Source organism: Passer domesticus, chromosome 11 (genome assembly GCF_036417665.1).
Source record: "Passer domesticus isolate bPasDom1 chromosome 11, bPasDom1.hap1, whole genome shotgun sequence".
Taxonomy (NCBI): domain Eukaryota; kingdom Metazoa; phylum Chordata; class Aves; order Passeriformes; family Passeridae; genus Passer; species Passer domesticus.
Window position 1 is genome coordinate 21,970,534 of NC_087484.1, and position 20,962 is coordinate 21,991,495.

At 47.9% G+C, this 20,962-nt stretch overlaps 1 protein-coding gene across 7 annotated transcripts; it reads right to left on the minus strand.

Annotated features, from left to right (window-relative positions):
- Positions 1–126: 126 nt before the first annotated feature.
- On the minus strand, positions 127–19,905 carry SAP130 (Sin3A associated protein 130). 7 transcript variants are annotated; one of them, XR_010369816.1, is made up of 22 exons: positions 19,750–19,905; positions 19,169–19,285; positions 18,252–18,487; positions 17,556–17,714; positions 16,361–16,472; positions 14,703–14,827; positions 13,789–13,913; positions 13,085–13,235; positions 12,785–12,875; positions 12,400–12,504; positions 11,239–11,380; positions 10,868–10,989; positions 8,312–8,614; positions 7,168–7,345; positions 5,845–5,949; positions 4,730–5,091; positions 3,137–3,385; positions 2,732–2,857; positions 1,907–2,010; positions 1,544–1,676; positions 1,133–1,246; positions 910–935 (listed from the first exon to the last, which is right to left on the minus strand). XR_010369816.1 is itself a non-coding variant. In XM_064435793.1 (21 exons), the coding sequence occupies exons 2-21, from the start codon at positions 19,278–19,280 to the stop codon at positions 777–779; spliced, it is 3,174 nt and encodes a 1,057-aa protein (XP_064291863.1). In that variant the 5' UTR covers positions 19,281–19,285; positions 19,750–19,905; the 3' UTR covers positions 127–776. The 7 variants fall into 7 exon arrangements, 6 of the variants coding, with proteins under 6 accessions (XP_064291863.1, XP_064291861.1, XP_064291862.1 ...); XM_064435793.1 differs by lacking the exon at positions 1,544–1,676 and having other exon boundaries at positions 127–935; positions 3,137–3,382; positions 7,168–7,342; XM_064435791.1 differs by lacking the exon at positions 1,544–1,676 and having other exon boundaries at positions 127–935; positions 7,168–7,342.
- Positions 19,906–20,962: the final 1,057 nt, after the last annotated feature.

Sequence of the window (20,962 nt, forward strand, 5' to 3'; positions counted from 1 at the left end):
CCACAGCAGAGGTGCTGGCTGGCTCCCAACATGCTCTCTTCTCCCCTCAGGCTTCTTCCAAAGCTTCGTTTTCAAGCTGACAGCTTGAAGAGTTTCACTGGCACAAAGGTACACGAACTGCTCACATACAAAACCCTCCAATTCCTTTATTCATGTTTTCAGGATGTATGTGGTACGTACAATTAACATTACACCAGCTACAGCACCTCTTGCAAGAGGTACCTCAACACAAGTATCCCAGAGCACCAACACAGACACAGACACTACAATATCACTTTGAAATGATTTCCCCCCTCCCCCCCTCTTTTTTTTTTTATTTAATCTTGACAGGGAGCTTCTGAGCTGTTGGAGATTCTTTGTGGCAGATCCCCTAGTGCAGTGGCACTGGTGTAAGAAGGCTGCTTTAGACACTGGAAGGTCAGGATGAGAACTGAATGGGGTAACTGAAAGAGGTGCCATTTCCACTGCTGGAAGCTTGGCTGCTGTCTGGGTCCACAGCTCTATGTCAGCCCCCTGCACAACCTCCTGCCTCACACATCAGGAGTTAAACAGCGGGACTGGAAAGACTTTAAAAAGGGATGAGCCTGAGAGAAATCTTTGTTCATTATGACAAGATCAAGGACAATCCCTTCAGGTCACCAGGCTTCATGTGTCCATCTGTTCCCTAAACTCATCCTTTTTTATTCCGATGCTCTGCTTAAAAATAAACCCAAACTACAAAAAGGTTCAGCTCCGTTCTGTACACGTTCTCCATTTCCAAAGTCATTAGTCTGCGTTCAAACCTTCTCCTTTCGCTTCAATTTGGACACTTTCTTGACAGTTCCATTCTTGTTTAGAAGCTTCAAAACACGATCCTTGTGATCCAAGACCTTTAGCATGGAGTCTCGAGCCTCATTGATTTGATCCATCACGAGTTTACACCTCTGCATGTTCCCCTGAAAGGAAACACTTGTCATTAACCACAGAATGCCTGCTCTGAGCAATGCCATTTCCCTACCTGTGCCCCTTGTAACTGGTGACACAGGAAGTGAACCCACATGGGTTTTTTAGGTCAGATTTAGCTTTTATTAAGAGCAGCAGGATGCCTTGTAACCAAGGGTATGGTTTTGGGCTGGGAGGCCACAGGACCCACCTGTATCAGTTCATTGATTCGGTGCAGGTCGTCATCGGTCGCTGCCTTTTTCTTAGGAATGAGTCCCTCCTGCAGGGCAGTCAGTCTCTCATACACATCGTGCTCCAGGTTTGTCTAAAAGACATCAGCCCTTCATGAGAAGGGTCACTGCCAAGCTGGCAAACACTTGCCCATGTTAACACAGAACCAGTGATAATCCATTCCCCTCTCAGCTGCTCGTGTCAGTGATTCAGAAGATGGAGCCTCTGACAAAATGTGGCACTATCGTTCCTTTTAACATCCTATTTACAGGACTGCTCCTCTTCTGAAGAAACATGGATCCTACCACAACTGCTTCCCCTACTGCTCACAATACTATTCCAGGAATGCAGAGGTTTTGGGGAGTTTGGTGCTAAAATGCAGAGCACCTACCTCACCCCCAACCTGAAACAGAAGCATCCAGGAATGTGGATCAGTGCTGCCTCCTCAGATCAGCCGCACCATCCCAAACAGACGCTTCTTCAGACCTGTGCATCAGCAGGAGGGAGTTGCCAGTTTTGATCATCTGTACAAAATACATCAGCTCTTATGTCTGGATCAAAACCAACACTCCAAGTTTCCAAGCCACTTATGCCACATTCCTGAGAAAGGGGAAAGCATGTCCCACTCCCTTTGGGCACTACACACCAGCTCCTTTAGGGCATCCCAATGTACTGAGTTTGTAAGAATGTCTTCCTGCCTTACACAGCTTCATGTTCCCCCATGTTGCAGGAAGCTCCAAGCCCGTGCACCTACCAGCTGTAGCAGCTGCGCTGCACAGAGATGGACCTTCCACCCTTGTGCTCGACAGGACACACCCTTCTGATTGGCAATCTCTTGCAGCATGGCCTTCTTCTCTTCTGTCACCAGGAAACACAAGAATACACCAGTCAAATTTGAGGAGTTGGCCAGGCCTCTCCTCTCAAACCACAATAACCCAGGTCCTTCTCCTCCCCTAAAACTTACTAAATGACAATGAGCAATATTTTGAGTCAGACAGGAAAGTGACTTCCCATCTGCCATGTACCTGACTGCTGCTCTCACTGACTAACAGGTTATCTGTACTTTCAGAAAGATTATGTCATAACCCATTTTTTCTCATTTAAAGAATGTAGTGCTCAGTGTTTCAAACACCTGGCACAAACAAGTACATGGTCCATCTTGTAATGTTTTTACTCTCTCCTAGATGTATTTGCAGTTGTGAAAACTCAGTCTGCATAAAAATTCTAAAGCAGTAGCTGAAAAGTACTGGAAGACAGTATCTGATCTCTGATTTCTTTGTATTAGGTAAAAGAGTCTTCTTTAAAAGCCCATTTGTTACTTGACAAGACTAGTTACACTAAATACAGAATGTCTGTGATTAACTGGCAAGCGTTAGGTGGCCAGTGAGAACACTCAGCTGCAGCCCATCACCACAGCACGCCACTTTGATAAGGACACCTTTTGTGAGCACGTTTCCATCACTGCACCAAAGCAGATCCATCAATAACCAGACCATGTTTTCATTGACAGAACACGGCTGATCCAGTGCTGCCCCCACCCTCCCTCCCTGCCCTCCCTCGTGCTCCCTCTCAGGCTGACCTTTGACGCGGACGTCGCTGTACCTCTGGAAGTGGTGGTAAGCAGCTTTCCAGGGGTTGCGGTAGTGCCGCAGCAGCGTGATCGGCGGCCTGGGACGCACGGGCACGTATCTCACACCTTCCTCATCTGCAGGAGGAACCACAACTGCGTGATCAGCCAGGAGTGAAAGCAGGCTGGCATCCAGCAGCAGGTCAGTGAGTGCTGCCTCATACAAAATGTGTGTTGAGAAAATTCGTTTTCCCTGACATTTTCCCAGCCCCATACAAAAAGTGATGAGGAATCCTTGGATTCTCCATTACTCGTATTTAGGAAGTGGAAATGTGACAGAGCACCTTCTCTGAGAAACACACAGAATAGAAAATACAGACCCCTGAATAAAGACAAAGACATCAGAGATGTCATTACCTATATACTCCTTTGGAGGAGACTTTCGTTTCTCTGCCTTCACCAGCAAACTTTTGGCAGTGGATTTCTCATCATCAGTGCTGTTTGTTTCCATCATGTCCCCTTCCTCTGTGGAGATGACATGTTGCTGCTTACGGGGTTTCTTCCTTGGTGAGGCACCAGGTGGCAAATCGCTTGGAGGCATGGAAAGATTGTTGGCCAGCAGTGCCAAAGATGGAGACACAGTACTTGTAGTCAAAGGAGGGACTGCTGAGAGGAAGGAAGAGAAGAACCCAACCATCAGCAGTGGGAAGATAAGGCACTGTTTGAACACCACCTCCAACACCAGCTCCTGTTTCAGCACAGTGTGAGGGATGTGATGTGCACCAACAGACCAGATATTAAGCCAGCAATAATTATTAGGACAAGCCTATAAGCTGAAGTCTTTAGAGTCTCATATACATAAAGAATGAGAGCAGAGCCAATTTGTTCAGTTGCTTCACATATGAAGCTTATGTTAAGTCAATGTTACAAAAAGGAGTCGCTAACATCTGTCTGTGTTACTGTAAAAAACCCCTCTGTATGCATACCAGCACAGGTCACTGTCAGAGTAAGCAAATCCCTACTCTCTCCTGATAGCAGAGTCAGATGGAATCAAAGCAGGACTGCAGCAGTCTGCTTGCACGAGTTTGCTTGTACTGCCAAGCCCTCAGCACTGCTCAGCAGGTCACTGCACCAACCAACACACCTGGGCAGCTGGCAGCAGTGTGGCAGGTAGTCTCTTCCCTTCAGGAAGAGGGAACACTCCCTGAACTTGGAAGGACAATCAGCCATGACTAAGGCTGCAGCACAAAATTTCTGGGATGGGATCTCTTGACAATTTGGGTACAAATGGCAGGAAGAGACAGAAGAGCTCCCAGAGCTTAATGCTATCTGCCCATGCTCCAGACACATCTGCAGAAGGAGCTGCTTTCTCACAGGACAAGACACAGCTTCACGGAGAGAGCTAAAACCAACAGCTAAACCTGAACTCTAAAACCCATGAATGTGGGATGCATTCCTGCCACACTGCCACTATATAGTGCTCTATGAGATCTGCAAGGGTCTGAATTTACTGACCATGCCATTTGACAGCAACTATGGCCAAGCTGGATAAGTAAGGCAATACAATGAACATTTTGAAAAGTTCTAGAGAAAAATGTGCATGAATCACACGAGGGCCCCAGGAAGTCCTACTGTGGCCATGAATTCCTCACATACAAGAAAGCCACTGGAACTGAACAGTAGGATTTGTAAACAAACTGAATTCAGCTGAGCTGTTCCATAATATGTCAGTACCACTGCTGAGCATGAGCACTTTAGGCAAGGAATTCACAGACTCTTTGGAGCTGGATCATTTGAAGATGAACAAAGCAGCCACAATAAGAAGTGATTTCATGGGAAATTAGGAAAAAGGCAAAAAAGATCTTTATAAAGCATATGGGAACTCTGGTGCTCTGTGCTACCATGGAAGAGATGTCCTTTCATTTTGAAGATGAAACTGTTGAAAAACCCTCCTAATCCTCCACTGTCTCAAAACCAAAACAAGCAACCTGATGATTCCTAGCCACGTACCAGATACCGGGCGCATGATGTCCATAGGCTCCATCTCCTCTTTGATTTTGATCTCTGGTACCACAGGCCCCAGCACCGCTGACAGGGCCCCGCTCATGGTGGAGGGAGGAGCAGGAGCTGCCACGATGGTGGTGGAGGTGGGAGGAGCAGCTGCCACAGCTCCTGGGATGGTGGACAGGGCTGCTGCAGGCTGGGAGGTGGGGCTGGCAGCTGCGATGATGGTGGGGATGGCAGAGGGGGGCTGCTGGGAGCTCGGGGGCACCGTGATGCTGGGCTGCTCGCCACCCTGGTTACACACAGCCTCCATAGACACAGGCACTGGCGTGGCCATGGACACGTGGATCTCAGGCTTTGGCTTGCCACTGGAGCACAAATAAAAGCAAAGAGAAGTGAAATTAACTGTATCTCGGGTTGTGAGCACCCAGCACAAAAGGAAATGAGCCAAGCTGCAGTCAGACTATTCAGTTTTTCCTGCACCCACTTGGTGCAGTGAAGTGTTTAACAACAGGAGAAGGCTTAATCTCAGTTATATTTCCTCCTCCTCTCCCTTTCCAATCTGTATTGATTACAGATTAATCTAATATTTTGATTTGCATTGATTACAGATACTACTTTTTTCCATTCACCGTGACAAACAAATCTCATTACTAATTCCAGGTAACTTCAAAATACTTGTAAAAGGATTAAAACAGTTTTACAATGCAGCCAAGAGGAACTTTTACCCAAAACTGTACTGGCCCCATCCTCTGCAGCATCTCCCACTGTGGCTTACAGTTATAAAACAACAAATTGTAAAGCCACTGAACTCAAGTGAAGCAGGGCATTTACCTTTCCTCAGAATTAATTTTCAAGTACTACAGAAAAAGCTTTGAGCCTATCTCCCCTTACAATAGCAGAGCGTTTTTGTTTTTGTGAAAGCTCATCAGCACAGCTTTTAAAGGTAATTTCCTCAGCTTCACAAACAGCAGAACTTGTCAAGGCTGTTGGAGTTTGTCACAAATTTAAAACAGATTGTTTCCCAAAAGAAAGGAAAATGCTCCAACAGCCAAAGAACACAACTCAAACAAATATAATGGAACTATTAGGCTGCAGGTGGCTGTTCCCTCAAGCCTTACCCAGCAGGCCTTGGTGATCCAGACGTGCTTCGCATCGTGCTCTCCACACGTGTGCTGGCCACTTCAGGGGGCTGAGGGGGAATTAAGCTTTTCCGGACTGCCAGCCTGGAAGAGACACACAGATCTAGGATTGCCACCTCCCTGGTGCAAAGACAAACACCCCTGAGAGCAAAGAAATCAGCTCTCTTACACAGAGCAGGACAGGAGTTATGGCTGTAGCACTGCTCTCTGTCTTCAGTGTAACCAATTCACTGCACAAAGAGTCTCATTTTACTTTTCAAATTAAAATGAAAGATAAGTTGCTCTGGCCTAGTCTCACCCAATTCAGGGCTTCTCTAAGAATGCCAGCTTTACTTTCATCCTGTCAGTGAGAACACTTTGCTGCAACTGCCAGGCTCCAGCAGTGGACAAAGGGGTCTGGCCATGCCACTGTCCAGCAATCCTGCCTCAAGACTGAGCAAATCACCTGGAGCTGAACAGTGCTCACAGGGGCATCTGCTCCCTTCAGCTGGACCTGACTGTCAGAGCCTGACTCCAGGACAGGAGTGTGGATATTAGGATGATAAGGCTGATTAAGGTCTTTTAGATACTATTTAGTCTCCCCTGGGACCAAAAGTCAAACTGCTATCCAAAATAATCAACAAATCGAAGCAGTCTTTAGTGATCTACCTGACTCTTTAACTTCTCTTTCAGTTTTACAGCCTACAGCTTCTCTGCCTTAAAAAAGGTTTCCACCCACATAAAAAGTATGCAATTTTAATCTCACAGGACACATTAGTGCCACACATTTTCAGTTGCTAGCTGGGAGGGAATGCATTGTTAATTCTAAAGCTGTCTCTTGCCTCTTTATTAAGGCATTTAAAAATAGACAGGCAACATAAAATATTTTAAGAGTTTTAGTTACTCCCTCCCTTTTTCCTAATCAGATTTCACAGCAGGGTACTAATCCTATCCTTTCCTCTCATCCACATATTCTTCCAAGAAAAGCACTGAAGAAAAAGCACCCAATTCTAATTTTAGTAGACTATGAACTCTTTCTTCTTATCACACTAAGCAAGAAAGCCTCAAATCCACTTTCTCTCAAAAGGTCACTTTCAAGACCCAGGATACAAACTGTCCTTCTCGTTTTATTACTGACACTACAGAAAACTACATCCTGCCCTGGGGGGGGAAAAGCACTGTTTCACTGGTCAGCAGGTTACTTGCAACCATTGCTGACTGAATAATCAGCTGGAGTATTCCTTATCTCCATGAAATGATTCCATTTGGCCGGGCTGGACTGCACAGAAGTGCCACCCCCGTGTCACCTTCAGTTCCACTCACCCATCCGTGGCTGGTTTCTTGCGGAGGATGCTCGGGCGTGGGGAGGAGCCCTGGGCTGGAGCACTGGCACTGGCACTCTGGTTGTGGGTTTGCACAACTGTAGTTGCTGCAGAAGCAGTGTTGAATGTGTTGCTAATAGGATTGGCTACAATGGTGGCTCCATCTGCCAAGACTACTGCTGGGAAGGATGGACATGGACACGGCACAGACAAAAACAGACAGAAAGTGGAAAGGAGCTGTTACTTAAGGGAATGTGATGACAAAGCAGGTGTCTGCAGAGCATATGTTGTACATTCTCTGAGCCCTCAGTCTCTAACTGCAGTGCTTTCAGAACTCCTTTAAACTGTGCCTCTGCCACGAGCAATCTGATCACTGGACCTTCTGCAGGGAAGAAGGAAAATACTTCCTGCCTAACAACCATTTCTAGGGAAATTATCTTTTCCAGAAGACAAGGAAAAGGCAGAAATCACTAAGGAGATCACCAACACAACTGGGTTAACAGAGCAACACTGCTGGTAGAGCCCATGTGGCAACACATGGCAGCTGTATGTAAGTGACATCAGCTGTGTTTGCATTCTGACCTCCTGCCAGAGCCTGTTGGGCCAACTGAGGGATGCAGAGCATGGGGACAGCCAGGAAGTCACTGTGCAGTGCCTGCCAGCTGTGCAACTGCATATTCTCTTGGATGCCATATCCCATTCCTCCTGTAAGTTCTTGGGGCTTCCTCAGACCAGTCACTTATCATGGTCTCTGTCAGAGCTCAGGATCAGGTTACCAACAGCAGCAGGTACCTGGCTGTACTCTGATTGCTCCTGGGATCTGCTGCACAGCCAGAGAACATCACTCACTTGTAAATTACTTTTGCTAAAAGGCCTTACTGAAGCCATTTGTTTAAGCTCAGGCACTACCAGTCTTTTCCACTGAAGTAACCCATCCAAGGCTACCCACACCTAGCACGCTTTAAAAATAAATCAATTCAGAAACAGCCAAGTATTTGCTGGGAGAGTACGTGCATGGACGTATTCAGTGTCCACCTCTGGACCACAGAGACTGAAACAACATCACCAGTGAGAGCCAAACATGCAGGACAGCAGCTCAGCTGCTCTGTCTGCTCTGGAGTGAGGGCTTGTCTGGTTGCTCTCACCTGAGGTCTTGGTGTCGCCCGGCGGCTGCTGGGCGCCGATGGGTGCCGGCTGCAGCCCCTGCGCGCCCATGGGAGCAGCAGGGTGCAGCCCTTGGGTCCCGATGGGCGCTGGCTGGATGCCCTGGGCACTGATGGGGGCGGGCTGGATGCCCTGGGCACCGATGGGGGCGGGCTGGATGCCCTGGATGTGCCGGGCGTGGGACGCATCCACGGTCATCAGCTGCATGGGGTTCAGGTGCACGGTGGAGGCCACTCCCACGCCGGTCTGAGCCGTGATGGCCGAGTTGGGCGCCTGGGCTGAAACTGAAGCAGCACACACACACCTCACCAGCAGGTCACCTCAGCTCCCCCCAAAACCACCACCTGCTCTAATACTAGTTTTTTCACAGATATTTTTCTGCTTTGAAAAATTGGTTTGCCAGTCTGCTTGTTGCAGTAGTAAATATGAGAGTAAGGAAGATTGTCTGCCAGAGGAATTAATTACTGTTGATTTTAATGATATTTTTTATTTGTAATTGCAGCAAGAGAGAAAAGAGCAGTTTAACTCTGCTTTTAAATAGACTCAAATTACAGTCCCAGAATGTTGTACTCTATTTTTGCTCACTATCATATTTTACAGTGCTTGTAAGTACCAACACTTGGCATTTTTCCCTGCTTAAAAAATAGATTAAAAGTAATCAGAAACCTAAGTAATTTCTTGTTGTCTGAAGTTGACTCAACTCTGAAGTTGAACACAACCTTATCTGGCCTCAGAACAGGCCAGATATAACAGGGATCCAGTTATAGGCTGGATCCCACAGCTCAAATGAACAAAATTATCTTTTAGTGGCAGAGCAATGTTCCCAACAATACACCTGCTCTAGGTAGCTCAACCATTTAAATAAATCCACAGCTCTAAACAACTGATTCCACCTTTTCAGATCCACTATACAGTGTATTACAGTTCTCCCATGCAGCACTTAAACAATCCTTTTGGATCACTTTTGGATCTCCAGATTTCCAGGCTCTGCAGAGCTGCACCAGGATTTCTGCAGCCACGCACAGATTGCAAGTGTGAACTTGCCAACAAAGGCCTTGCTTGCTAACAATGCAGAACAAGCTGGTTTTATCATTGTCACAGGATTTCCATCAAGTTCTTGTGCTGACAAGACATTCTAAAAACAGGCATCAAAAACTGAAACCAGGTCCCTGAAAATGGCTCTGTATAAAGTGTGGCACATTTATTCTCTTAGTCAAAACACTGCTGTTGCAAAATTTTCTATCCAACAAAACCCTTTTAGGATACTAAGTACAAAACAACCAGCATTTGGAAAACCAAAGCCAACATTCTTCCTCCAAAATTCTGCATTAACTCTCCTTATCTCAGTGATCTTTTAAAAAGTCTCTGAAATCTTCTGTACCCTCACCCAGCTGTGCTCAGCATAGGTGTACCTTCCTCCTCATACCCTGAATGTTCTGCTTTAAGTTTGCCACCACCAGCTGCCATAATTAATACCTTTCATGGATAATTAATACCTTTCATGACCTCTTCAAGTCAATTTAACAAGTTAATTAAGTAAAATGTCTCTGTCAGTAAGCTCTTGATGAAGAACACACATCTGCATTTATAAAAGTGACCATTAGCCTACCTGCACCAGAACTGGAACCCCTGACTGTGCAATTATGTTCTGTCAGGGAAGGTTTAGATTGGATATTAGGAAAAAATTCTTCACATAAAGGGTTGTTAAGCCCTGGCACAGGCTGCTCAGAGAACTGATGGAGTCCCAACCCCTGGCAGTATTTAAAAAACATGTCACTTGGGAAAATGGTTTAGTGGTGGCTTTAGGAGTGCTGGATTAATGATTAGATTTGATGATCTTAAAGGTCTTTCTCAACCTAAAGAACCCCATGATTCTACACTTTCAATGGGCTTTACCACCTCCTAGTCCTTCTAAATTTCCTCTGTATTGCTCACAGATATCATCCTGCCAGCAGACACAGATATTCCATGAAAATCCACACCATGCATGTTCTTGCAGTCTGGATAGTGGAAATGATCACATTACAAAGAACAGCCCTAAACAACCTGGTAAGGTAAATATGTTCCAAATTTTGTCAGACAGTGACATAAGTTTGGGCTGTGCATCATTTTTTTTGACTGCAAATTACTGCAACTGTTCAAATACATTAATTTCTCCATTCTTCTCAACAGAACATTAATGCAAGTTTGCCATGCAAATTAGTTTTTCCCTTTTTGGTTCAGGTTGCTCTCTCAAACTGTACATTCACGTGAAAAGATATTAAAAATAAAAAAAACAGGGAATGAAGATAAACTGAAGAGATGGCTTGGTGTGGAGGAGCCAAACTGTTTAGATTTGTAGACTCAAAACTTTTACTTATGGACACAGAGCCTTTGGGATATCAAATACGAAACTCCTGAAAAAACAACAAATCAGAGCCTTTTTGTGACTAATTGTCAGAGTGAAGCACAAATGCCTTCAGCTGCTCCCATCACGGGAGCACATCCATGAGCTGCAGGCTCAGCAAACCCCGGGGCTGGTGGCCCAGCTGGCTTACCTGGGTACTGGCGGATGGTGGACACGGAGCTGGTGATGGGGGTGTAGGTGTGGGCAGTCAGAGGGTAGGCAGAGGGGGGGTAGGTGGGCAGGAAATACTGGAACTGGACAGGCACCGACTGCCTACAGGCATCAAAGAGACCAAGGGTTACACAGAGTTCAACAGGTAACCTTCAACCCCTGCCCTTTAGCACTTAGTGCTTTACAATCTCATCTAAGCTACTAGTTATCTCAACTATCATAACTGATTCAGAACTGCCAAATCCCACCCCCACTCCAGTTTTTATGTTATTTCCACCACAGCAGAAGGGAGAAAAGCAGCAGGGCACCTACACACACACTCTCAAAGGTAGAGCTGCTGGTTCTGCCCACCTGTTGTCATTTCTGGTCTCCATGGCTACTGGGTTTGGAGAGGCCCTGTGGCTGGACAGAGGAATGAGGTTACTCCTCTCTGCTGTGTAATCAGACTGGATCCGGGGAGAAGTGTGGGTGATTTGCTGGGGAACCACTTTAGCTGCATAAAGACAAACATGTCATCAACTGACAGTCAAAGGAAAGGCTAGTAAACACTGCAAACAAAGCAAGATCAATAACCTTGTCAAACAAAGCAACCAACACTACTCCCTTCCCTCTCAACCCAAAACAACCCACCCCATCCACAAATTATTTCCTACCCACAATAGGCATTTCTCATCAATTTATATCAGAATGGATGGATATTCTAAATACATATATAAATTATACTTGCTAACAAAGTCACTTCAGTGCTCAGATTAAGTAAATTTTTTTAGGATCAGCCCAAACCATTCTGATGCCAAGAAAAAGTTATCTGAGCTCTGATAGCAGAGATCAAGGGAAATGAGACCAAGCAGACAAGTGTCTGCAGACAGAGGCCACAAAAAGTAAGAAAACACCTACAAGAACTTTACAAGAAACACTGATGTATGAGATACAATTTCACTCCTTGAAAATTTATCGTTGGAGAAGAGATTGCAAGATTTTAAAAGAACAAGGAGGTCAGCAGGAAAACAGACAAACAAAAGGAAATTTATGCTGTTCTGTAGGAAACATCTCAGGCACATTCCACATCCAAGCAAATAAAGTTCCCACCTTTAGGCCTTTGTGTTTTAATTCAAGTGAACACACTAATCAAATCCAGCTAGGCTACACCTAACACTTCAAGAAGCACATGAAGTAACTTACAAAATCAACTATGAAACCATAGTCTATCACCAAGCACTTAAAACTTTTAGAGTATCCAGTGCAGGTTTTGAAATGCCAGAAGGCCCAAGTTTGTCTAAAAATTCAACAGAGAAAGTAAATGAGGCATTTTATTACCTGCTCCTGCTTGAACATCTATTTCTTCCTGATATTAAAAAAAAAAATAGAATAGCAGACCTGTTAATGGGTTTCTCCCAGCTTGAACTGATTTTCTTTCCCTCCTTAATTTGCTAACATGCACAAACACTTCCAGCATGCAGAGAAAAACTGAAGCATGAGTTACACACTTTTCTGAGAACTGAAATCACTCACCAACTGGGATGTTTGAGGTTGTGACAGCTGTAGCATGGGAAGAATGTGAGGGCATTGTCATGGTAACAATGGTGCTTGTAGGCGCTTGGGTGTGAGATACAGAACCTGAAGGAAAAAAAAAACAACAAACTTAATAGGAGATCTTTCTTTGGAGCCCTACCATGCCAGTATGTCCCCATCCTAAAGAGGGCAAAACCCCCAACCAGACAACCTCCCTGAAGAACTCAGTAATTTCACTCCTGAAGCCATGCATCAACAAATGCAGTCTTTACCATGAAAAACTACTTGCTCAAAAATGATTGGGCTCTAAATTCAAAGAAAGCCAACAAAAAGCAACAAACACCAGCCCTCATGATGCTCCCACAACAGCATCATGAATACTCACCAGCTGTGGTTGCTGAAGCAATGGTATTTGTTGCCAAAATAGGTGCCACAGTTGCTGCTGCCACAGGAGTACCAGTACTGAAAATGGTTTTCTATGAAAAAAAATTATTAAAGTTAGAAGACTAGTAAATTTAACATCTATAGTTGGTATGCAATCCCTTGCAGTGACCATACAGAACTAGAACATTAGAACAATAATAGAACATTAATTTCTAACTCTTCTCCAAAACGCAATCTTAGCCTGCACGCTACAAACAAGAGTCAGGAAGCAGCAGGAGGGTGTGTGGCTGCTGCAGCTCACCTGGGCCATGGTGTGCAGCTGTGGTTTCTGGGTGCCGATGGCGGGGTGCGAGGGCAGCGTGATGCGCGTGGCCGCGTCGCGCGGCTGCGCCGGCCGCTGGATGCTGATGGCTGCAGAAGGGGGGTGCTGCTGGATGGACAGCGTGGGCCGGCTGCAGAGTGAGGAAAGCAATCATCAGCAACCTTCTGGAGACTGAGGAAGGGAGATGAGACACAGGCACACACATCGGGCCTCAGTGTCCTCCCCGGTGGCAGCAGCGCTGCTGTCAATCACGCGGCAAAGCAACACAAGGAACTGGAGCTACACTGCTCTGTCCTCATCTGCCCTATGCACCCAGCCAGGAGTTATCATAACCCTTATCTGCTGAACTTCATCTCAGCATTCATCTATCACTCTTCACAAAAAATATAGGCCAAATACCCACAAGTTCCTGCAACACAAACTCTGCTGCCCAGGGAGCAGGACTACAAAAATGATTCATTAAGGTCTTTCCTTCCCATAACACAGAGCCCTTTTACCCATATATATGGGTATAAGTTTATGCTTATACCCATTTTTATTCACAGATCTGCAAGGAGTTGCATTGTGCAAGCATACTATGTTGGTTTTATATCATCCCACAAGTGGAGGATTATCAGCTCAGGCTGATGAACATTTCCTCTTGCTGCAGTTTCTGTCAAATACAGAGTTTCTGTAGGTTTTACCTGAGGGTTGACTCTGTGGCATGGGCTGCTGTCGTGGTTATAACAGGGGACTGAGCTCTCGTGGCTGAGACAGTTGCCACCACTGCAGGAGGAATAGTGCTTGAAGTTGTCACAGGAGGACGAGACTATTAAAAAACAAAAAAGTGTCAAAGAGAGAACATTCAGAAAGGAAATTCTGCTGTTTAGAGAACAGCTAGGAATTCCTTGATTAAAACTGGCTTCCCTACACTTCCCCAATATATTTTGGCATTCTGAGACATTTCCAGTCTTCCTGAATTGATCTGCAAGCTCCCAAGCAGAACTGTCCTGGTTTTCAACACACATACAGCACAGGAACCAATAAGCAACAAAGTTAACACGACTGGATCCCTTGAAGTTCTTTAGGAAAAACCTCAAAGGTGAGTTCCCTTCAGAATGAAAAGAAAAGAAATCCCAGTACACATGAAGTTACAGGTGACTGGGATCCTAAGTGAAACCACAGTGGGAAGATGTTTAACCCTCTGTCCTAGGGCTGAACACCAGCACTGCTGTAGGGAGACAAGATCTACCATCTTCTCCTTATACAGGTACAAATGCCAAGATATACAGAAGCATATTACAGTGAGATTACAAAAATTCTACATTGATTCATATATTGAACAATAAATTAACACCAGGACATTGTACCGGTCCTGTCAGACTTTAAAACTTGAGCATGTCTGAATGAAATTGTCTTCCCAGTTTCTAAGTACTTTGGAGCCAGATTAAAACCCACCAAGTCTATGAAGGAAACACAGAAACTAGACCTGGAAGAGAGCTGACAGTAGCTGCAGCCCAGTGCACAGAAATAAACAGAGGTTATACATTACAGCAAGTGCCAGGAAGTGTTTGGAGCAGGGGTCAGGGAGGGGCAGAGCTGCCTGGCTGCTACCTGCCTGGATTGGCTGGTGGATGATGTGCTGAACTGCTGGCTGGGCTGCAGCTGCATTTGGCAACTGGGACGCTGGTCTCAGGACTGTGGTTACTTTAGAGCTGGACATCACTGCAGCAGCTGCTGCACCTGGGGAAGAAAGCAAGCCTGTTAAAATTCAGCTCCACCACAACCACAGACAGACCCTGACATCAGCTGGCATTTCAGTTCTAATGCATTTCATACTCAGGGCAGTTCAGGATGTTGGTGTAAAAATAAGGCTTTCAACAAATATATATAAGGTTTATAAAAGCATGTGTGGAAGGGTAGGTATTACTTTAAATTAATTTGCTTTAGAGGTATTTCTTATTCCCCTATAATAGCCTTGAATTTAAAATGCCATGTTTTCTTATGCCAAGCTATGGAAGTCAGTAGAAATAATTCAGTTTGATTACTGGGCCAATGTGTAAATGAGTCACTTGATACCAGCAATGATCTCACTGCAGCTGATGAAGTTCAGAAGAAAATTACACTTGCAAGAAGGAAACCAAAGGAACAACAAAACACCACACAAAACAAAACAAACAGCTACACCTCCCCGCAAAAAATCAAGACCAAAACTCCACACCATATAAACCTGCAATTGATTAATTTGTCTCCTGTCTGATGACTCCTGATCATAATAAATCACAGTAGCAGGCAAATAGCCTTGCAATCAGATGATGCACTGGATTGCATATTTCCTGTACATGTCCTCCATTGAAATTACCTCAAAAGTTAATATTCAGACCCAGAGAAAAAGGTAGGGAAAAAAAGAAAATGTGTACTGAGAGTCCAAGTCTGTGGCAGCTGTCCCCTCAGAATTACGTGAACAACACTACTGTAGCTACAGATAAAGCTCCACAGTCATTCCACCTGCTCTAGTTAAAGAAGATTATGTTTTTGCTCACATCAATTTATTTGTCTTGAGTGAGTCAGCAAATAACATTGAGCATGAAAGGAAATAAAACTGACAAATGGTACTTGGAATTCAGACCAATTTAAAGCTGAACTGCAAACCTAACCCACAAGACTTTGAAAGCAAAGTTGCAGTCAGAAATCTGACAGGCTGTACTGAGTACAGGGCTGCATTAAGGGGCTGATCTCCTGTTTTACAAGCTGTAGCATCCAAAACCCTGGGAAACAAGAGCCTGTAGTTATCACCAGCATTTAACTAATGGGTAAATGCAAATGCACACAATATGATGTGATAGCATGCATAACAATGCACGAGTGGTCCTGTGACAGGGGGACACAAGAATGTGGCTCACAACTGCCCATGTGCCCCTGCCATAGGTGAGCAATACATGCCACCTAAAATGTACATGACATTTTACAGGGCAGGTGTGTCTCTACCTGTAGATGTTTTTTCTTGAAAGTGTTGATTGTTTTAACAGCAAAGAATTAGAATAACAGATGTGCTGGTACCTGCAGGCATTTTAAACACTATCACATGGTCCTGCCCTAAATGGCTGAAGGCAACACAATTCTAAAGAGGCCAGCAGTCACTCACTCACTCATGCCAGCAGTTTTAACATCTGAAGAAACAGCTGCATTAGCAGTGAGGAGCTTCAGAGGTGTGGGCTGAATGCAGCAGCTGAGGGCCTGTGAGCAAAGACAGGGACAGCACAGCTGGGTCTTTACCTCGGGGCAGATGAGAAGCTCCAATGTGCAGGGGAGGCCCAGGAGCACTGCTCCTGATGATGGACATCTGCACGTTGGTAGCCATGATATGATGCAGGTTACTGGGGTGCCCCTGCAGAGTTCAAGAAGAAAACAAGTCAGCTGTGTTGACAAACATCAGTGCCCACAGAATCACCATATCCCAGCCTCAGAGACAGAAAAGAGGTCTTGGAGAAACACTTGGTGTACCAAGGCTGCATGCATTAAAAGCTGAGTGGAGAAAGAGGCAGGTGCTTGTACAGGATAAAGTTACAGAGCCTGCTGCCACTGGAAGATGCAAACACTTCTCTGTTTCACTGGTGTGTTTTGATGGTGGGTACTTGGGTGACAGTCACCCAGCAGCCACCCACAAACAACCAGAGTTGTCCCTTCCAGCACTGGTGACATTAAGGCATAGTTTCATACCCCCTCTCCAATAAAGTTGAGAGAATGGTGGAAACCTGGCAAATGCTGGAACAAATTCTACTTTTTTATAATTCTAGACCTCCCGGGGATATTAATATAAGATAAATCCACTGGAATTGCTGCACATCCTTAGCCAGACTAACTCAAGTCCCCCTAAAGGCACTTTATATCAAAACCCTGAGAGGTTTAGACTGTTCTGACAAACTATTTTCAAACCAACAGCAGCCAAGTTAGAGGGAAAAAAATTCAAATCTCTGCAGCCAAGTTAGAGGGAAAAAAATTCAAATAATTATTTACAGACTCCCTCAAATTTTGTCACTCCCAGTTCAGTAAGAACACAGTGCAAACCCATAAAGTGTTCACTGGTCTCCTCTGATCTCCTCCCAGGGAAGCTGAAGAACACTGCAATAATGAATCCCAGCAGTTTCTCTACAGCAGAAATTCTCCAAGTGACACTGACACAGCAGGAGCTTTTAAGGAAAGACCCAACTTTAGGGTATGGCTCTGCCATCACAGCCTGGCTGTGCCATCCAGCTGGATGATCCCAACAAATCAGCAGCTTTGTAAAGAGATGGTGATAACCAAGCCTGAAGTTTAATGGTGCAGGCAGAACTGATCCAAACCAGCAGCACTGAATGGGGAAAGCTGCTCTCTCTACATTCCCTGCTGCTGCAAAAGCCCACCTCAGCTGTACTTGTACTGATCTGAGCATGCAGTGAGATGGAACAGAAAAGCCACCAAAACACCAGACCTGCTGCCCACTGATGGTTGCCACAGGGATTGTTGGAGCCTGTGGTATGCTGCTTTCCATGGTCACAGTCACTTGCCCAGGGACCTTTGTGGGAGCTGAGAGAGTGGAGGGTGGAGCAGGAGCAATGGGCCGGCTGGGCATGGTGGGCTTCAGGGGAGGCTGCAAGAAAAGGAGAGACAGAAACATTGGCAACTTCAAATGAGAGCCCAGTGTGGAAACTGCAATCAATCTGTGGGGTCAAAGCCTGAGGAGAAAGTTTATGTAAGTATGGCTAAATATTTGGAGAGGAAAGATAGTGAACATTTGGTTATTCCAAACAAAGAAAGGGCATATTTTGTCCTGGAAAAATCCAGGTTCTGGCATGGTCATCAGTGGAATCTGTCAGGGCTCTGGTATTGCCCTACAGACACTGGATATTAAACAGTTAATTTTATACCCTGTAAAGAAAATTGAAGAGTTCAGAAACTGATTGAAATCACTGTTCTCCTCAAAGATAAACAAAATAATGCTGAAACACTAGCAAGTCCTCAGTGTATCATCTGGAACAGCCAAACCCACAAGGCACTGCACAGTTAGCAGAGGCAGGCAGGGACAGCTTTAGAATCAAAAGCAGGGAAGGTTTTGGTCTAATTTACTTTTTATCAACACTGACTCATACAGATTGTATTTTTTCCCCCCAATGAATCCTCTCATTACCTTCATAAGTCCATCTGAAAAGGAAAGTGGCACAGCTGGAGTCAAATGTGCTGGTGGTGCTGTCACTGTCACTGGGGCACCAGACTGCACAGGGTGGTGCTGTGTCAGCATCTGCACCTGTGGGTATGGCCGGACCACCACGGGCTCCTGCTTCTCCTCCCGGGGCTGGATGGAGCCACTGGGGCCCATGTGCTCCCTGGGAGCGACCTCTGCCTCACGGCTGGATTCGTCACTCACTAGGGAAAACAGAGAACAAGGTCAGGATTGTCACAAAGCTCGCTTTGGTCACCCACTAGGCCAGAGATGAGACATGGGAAATATCGAAATTAAAGAAGTTTAGTCTTACAATTAAACCTATTTCAGTGATGGAGAAAACTGGGAATCCTGGCACTGCTTCTGTCTGTCCCCCTCAGAACTGATGGGCTGGGCACCACTGGGGCAACCTGGGGTCAACTCTGAGAAGTCCAACTAAACAGCTTCTTTAAACACAGACTGACTAACTTTTTCTTTCAAGTGAAAAGTACTTAATTATCTAAGTAACTGCCATTAAATCCCAGATCAAGCAGCATGAAAAACTGCACATGTAATGCAACATGTATCTGAACATCAAGCAGCAGACAGGCATGAAACCTCCTGAAGATGCAGCTGCTGCCCCAGTCACTTCTGAAAACCCGTCGGGGACAGCAGGAGCTGGGACCAGAGCTCCCACGCCATTTCCAGCTCCATGAGATGCTCCCACTTCCCTTGTGCTACGGACACAGAGGGCCGAGCTGAGCGGGGCGGGCACGGTCCCGGTTCCGCCGCCGCTGTCCCGAGCCAGCCGCGGCAGCTCCAGCCGGGCCCGCCCGGCGGCAGAGCACGGGCGGGGCGGGGCGGGGCGCCCGGGACCGCGTCCCGCGGGGCCGGCACGCGCTTACCTGTGGCGGCGGGGGCGATAATCCCGGCCGAGCCGCTGCTGGGGATGGGCGGCGGCGCTGGTCCCAGCGGGGCGGGAGGCGCGCCCGAACGGGGGAACTGCTGCGAGCTCATGTCACCTGCGGGCCGTTATGTCCTGTTATGTTATGTCCTGTTACGTTATGTTGTGTTATGTTATTTTATGTCCCGGCCCGGCTCCCCCCGTCCCCGCCGCTCCCCGGGCGCGGCCCCGCGGCCCCGCCCCCCCCGGCGCGCTCGCGCGGCGCCCGGCCAATGGCGGCGGGGCGGCGCCGGCCAATCCGCGCCCGCCGTGCGCGCCCCGCCCCGCCGCGCCGGCCGCAGGGCCCGGATGTGCCCGGCAGCGCGGCGGCCCCGCCGCCTCGGGCCAGGCCGCGCCGCTCTGCCCTGATGCCGCCTCTTCGTGACACCCCCTGCGCGCCGCTTCCGCCGGCCGGAGGCTCGCTCCCCGCCTGCCGCAGTCGCGCTGTGAAGCGGCGGCCGCCGCCCCCTACCCCCAGCCCCTCCTCGGAGCCACCCTCAGCCCGCAGATCGGGGCGATGCCGTGCGCCGGCCGCGGCCGTACCTGTGCCCGGGGCGGTGCCGTGCGCCGGTCCCTGAGGCCGGTCGCCCCGCGTCGCCGCCGCTGCCGAGCGCCGCTTCCGCCGCTGCGGCTGCCCGCACCCGATTGGCTCCGGCCAGCCCCGCCTACCCCGGACCGCCGCGCCTCATTGGCCGCCGAGCCCGCCCCGCGGGGCCGCCGGGAGATGTAGTCCGCGCTGGGGTTGTGGCGGGCACAGATCTCGCGAGGCGCGGGAGGGGCGGCGCTGTGCCCGAGCGCGCCATTGGCCGCGCGCCGGCGGGTCTCCGAGGAGACGCGGGGTGGGCGGGACGGGCCGCCGCCGCCCTCACGGACCCAATACCGCCCTCACGGACCCAATACCGCCCTCACGGGCCCGCCGCCGCCCTCACGGACCCAATACCGCCCTCACGGGCCCAATACCGCCCTCACGGGCCCAATACCGCCCTCACGGGCCCGCCGCCGCCCTCACAGACCCAATACCGCCCTCACGGACCGGCCACAGCCCCCACGGACCCCATACCGCCCTCATGGATCCGACACTGCCCTCACGGACCCAATACCGCCCCCACGGACCCGCCGCCGCCCCCACGGACCGGCCACAGCCCCCACGGGCCCGCTCCGGCCGCCACCCCCAGCTCCGCAGCCCGTTGTTGCTCTCCACACCCGGCCAAACCCCCCTCACACCCCCCCTCAAAGTCCTCATCACGCAGCCTGGGAAGTGACAGGCAGACACGGCGGGAAGGCGTTGGGTGTCCCTGGGGAGGGCACAGAGGGAGCCAGCGCCCAAAAAACATCCCCAACCCGCCATAATGCGGGCGGTCCCCCAAAACTCCCTGAGGGGCTGCCCAGAGTGTTCCACCAACCCTGGGAAGGGACACAAGGACATGGCGGGGGCTCTGGGGATCCCTGGGGCTTAGCACCCCAAACCCCCCAAGGCACCCCGGGGATTCCCCAAAGTCCTCAAACCTCGTCCTGGGAAGGGATGGGGGATCCCCTATAACTGGGATACAGGGGGAAAAAGGATAATAAAACCCACACACCTCGGAGACGACGCACATCACAGCCCTCAGAGACCACCAGTGCAGGGCTGCCTTGCTTTTGGTCACTGACACACTCTTCATGATATTCTCATGTTTTGACACTCAGAGATGAACTCAGCCAGACACCTGCCACTTTCAGAGTTTTAATAATGTTTTAAAACGAGACCAGGAAGGAA

What these genes read in the sequence shown, in the direction of transcription:
- SAP130 (XM_064435787.1), bottom strand. Translation starts at nt 19,280, where the DNA reads ATGAGCTCGCAGCAGTTCCCCCGTTCGGGCGCGCCTCCCGCCCCGCTG. An exon ending in TTTCAGATGGACTTATGAAG is followed by an intron (nt 17,715 to 18,251) that starts GTAATGAGAGGA and finishes CTTTTCTTGCAG; the next exon opens with CCTCCCCTGAAGCCCACCAT. An exon ending in CAACCATCAGTGGGCAGCAG is followed by an intron (nt 16,473 to 17,555) that starts GTCTGGTGTTTT and finishes TGAACTCTGCAG; the next exon opens with GGGCACCCCAGTAACCTGCA.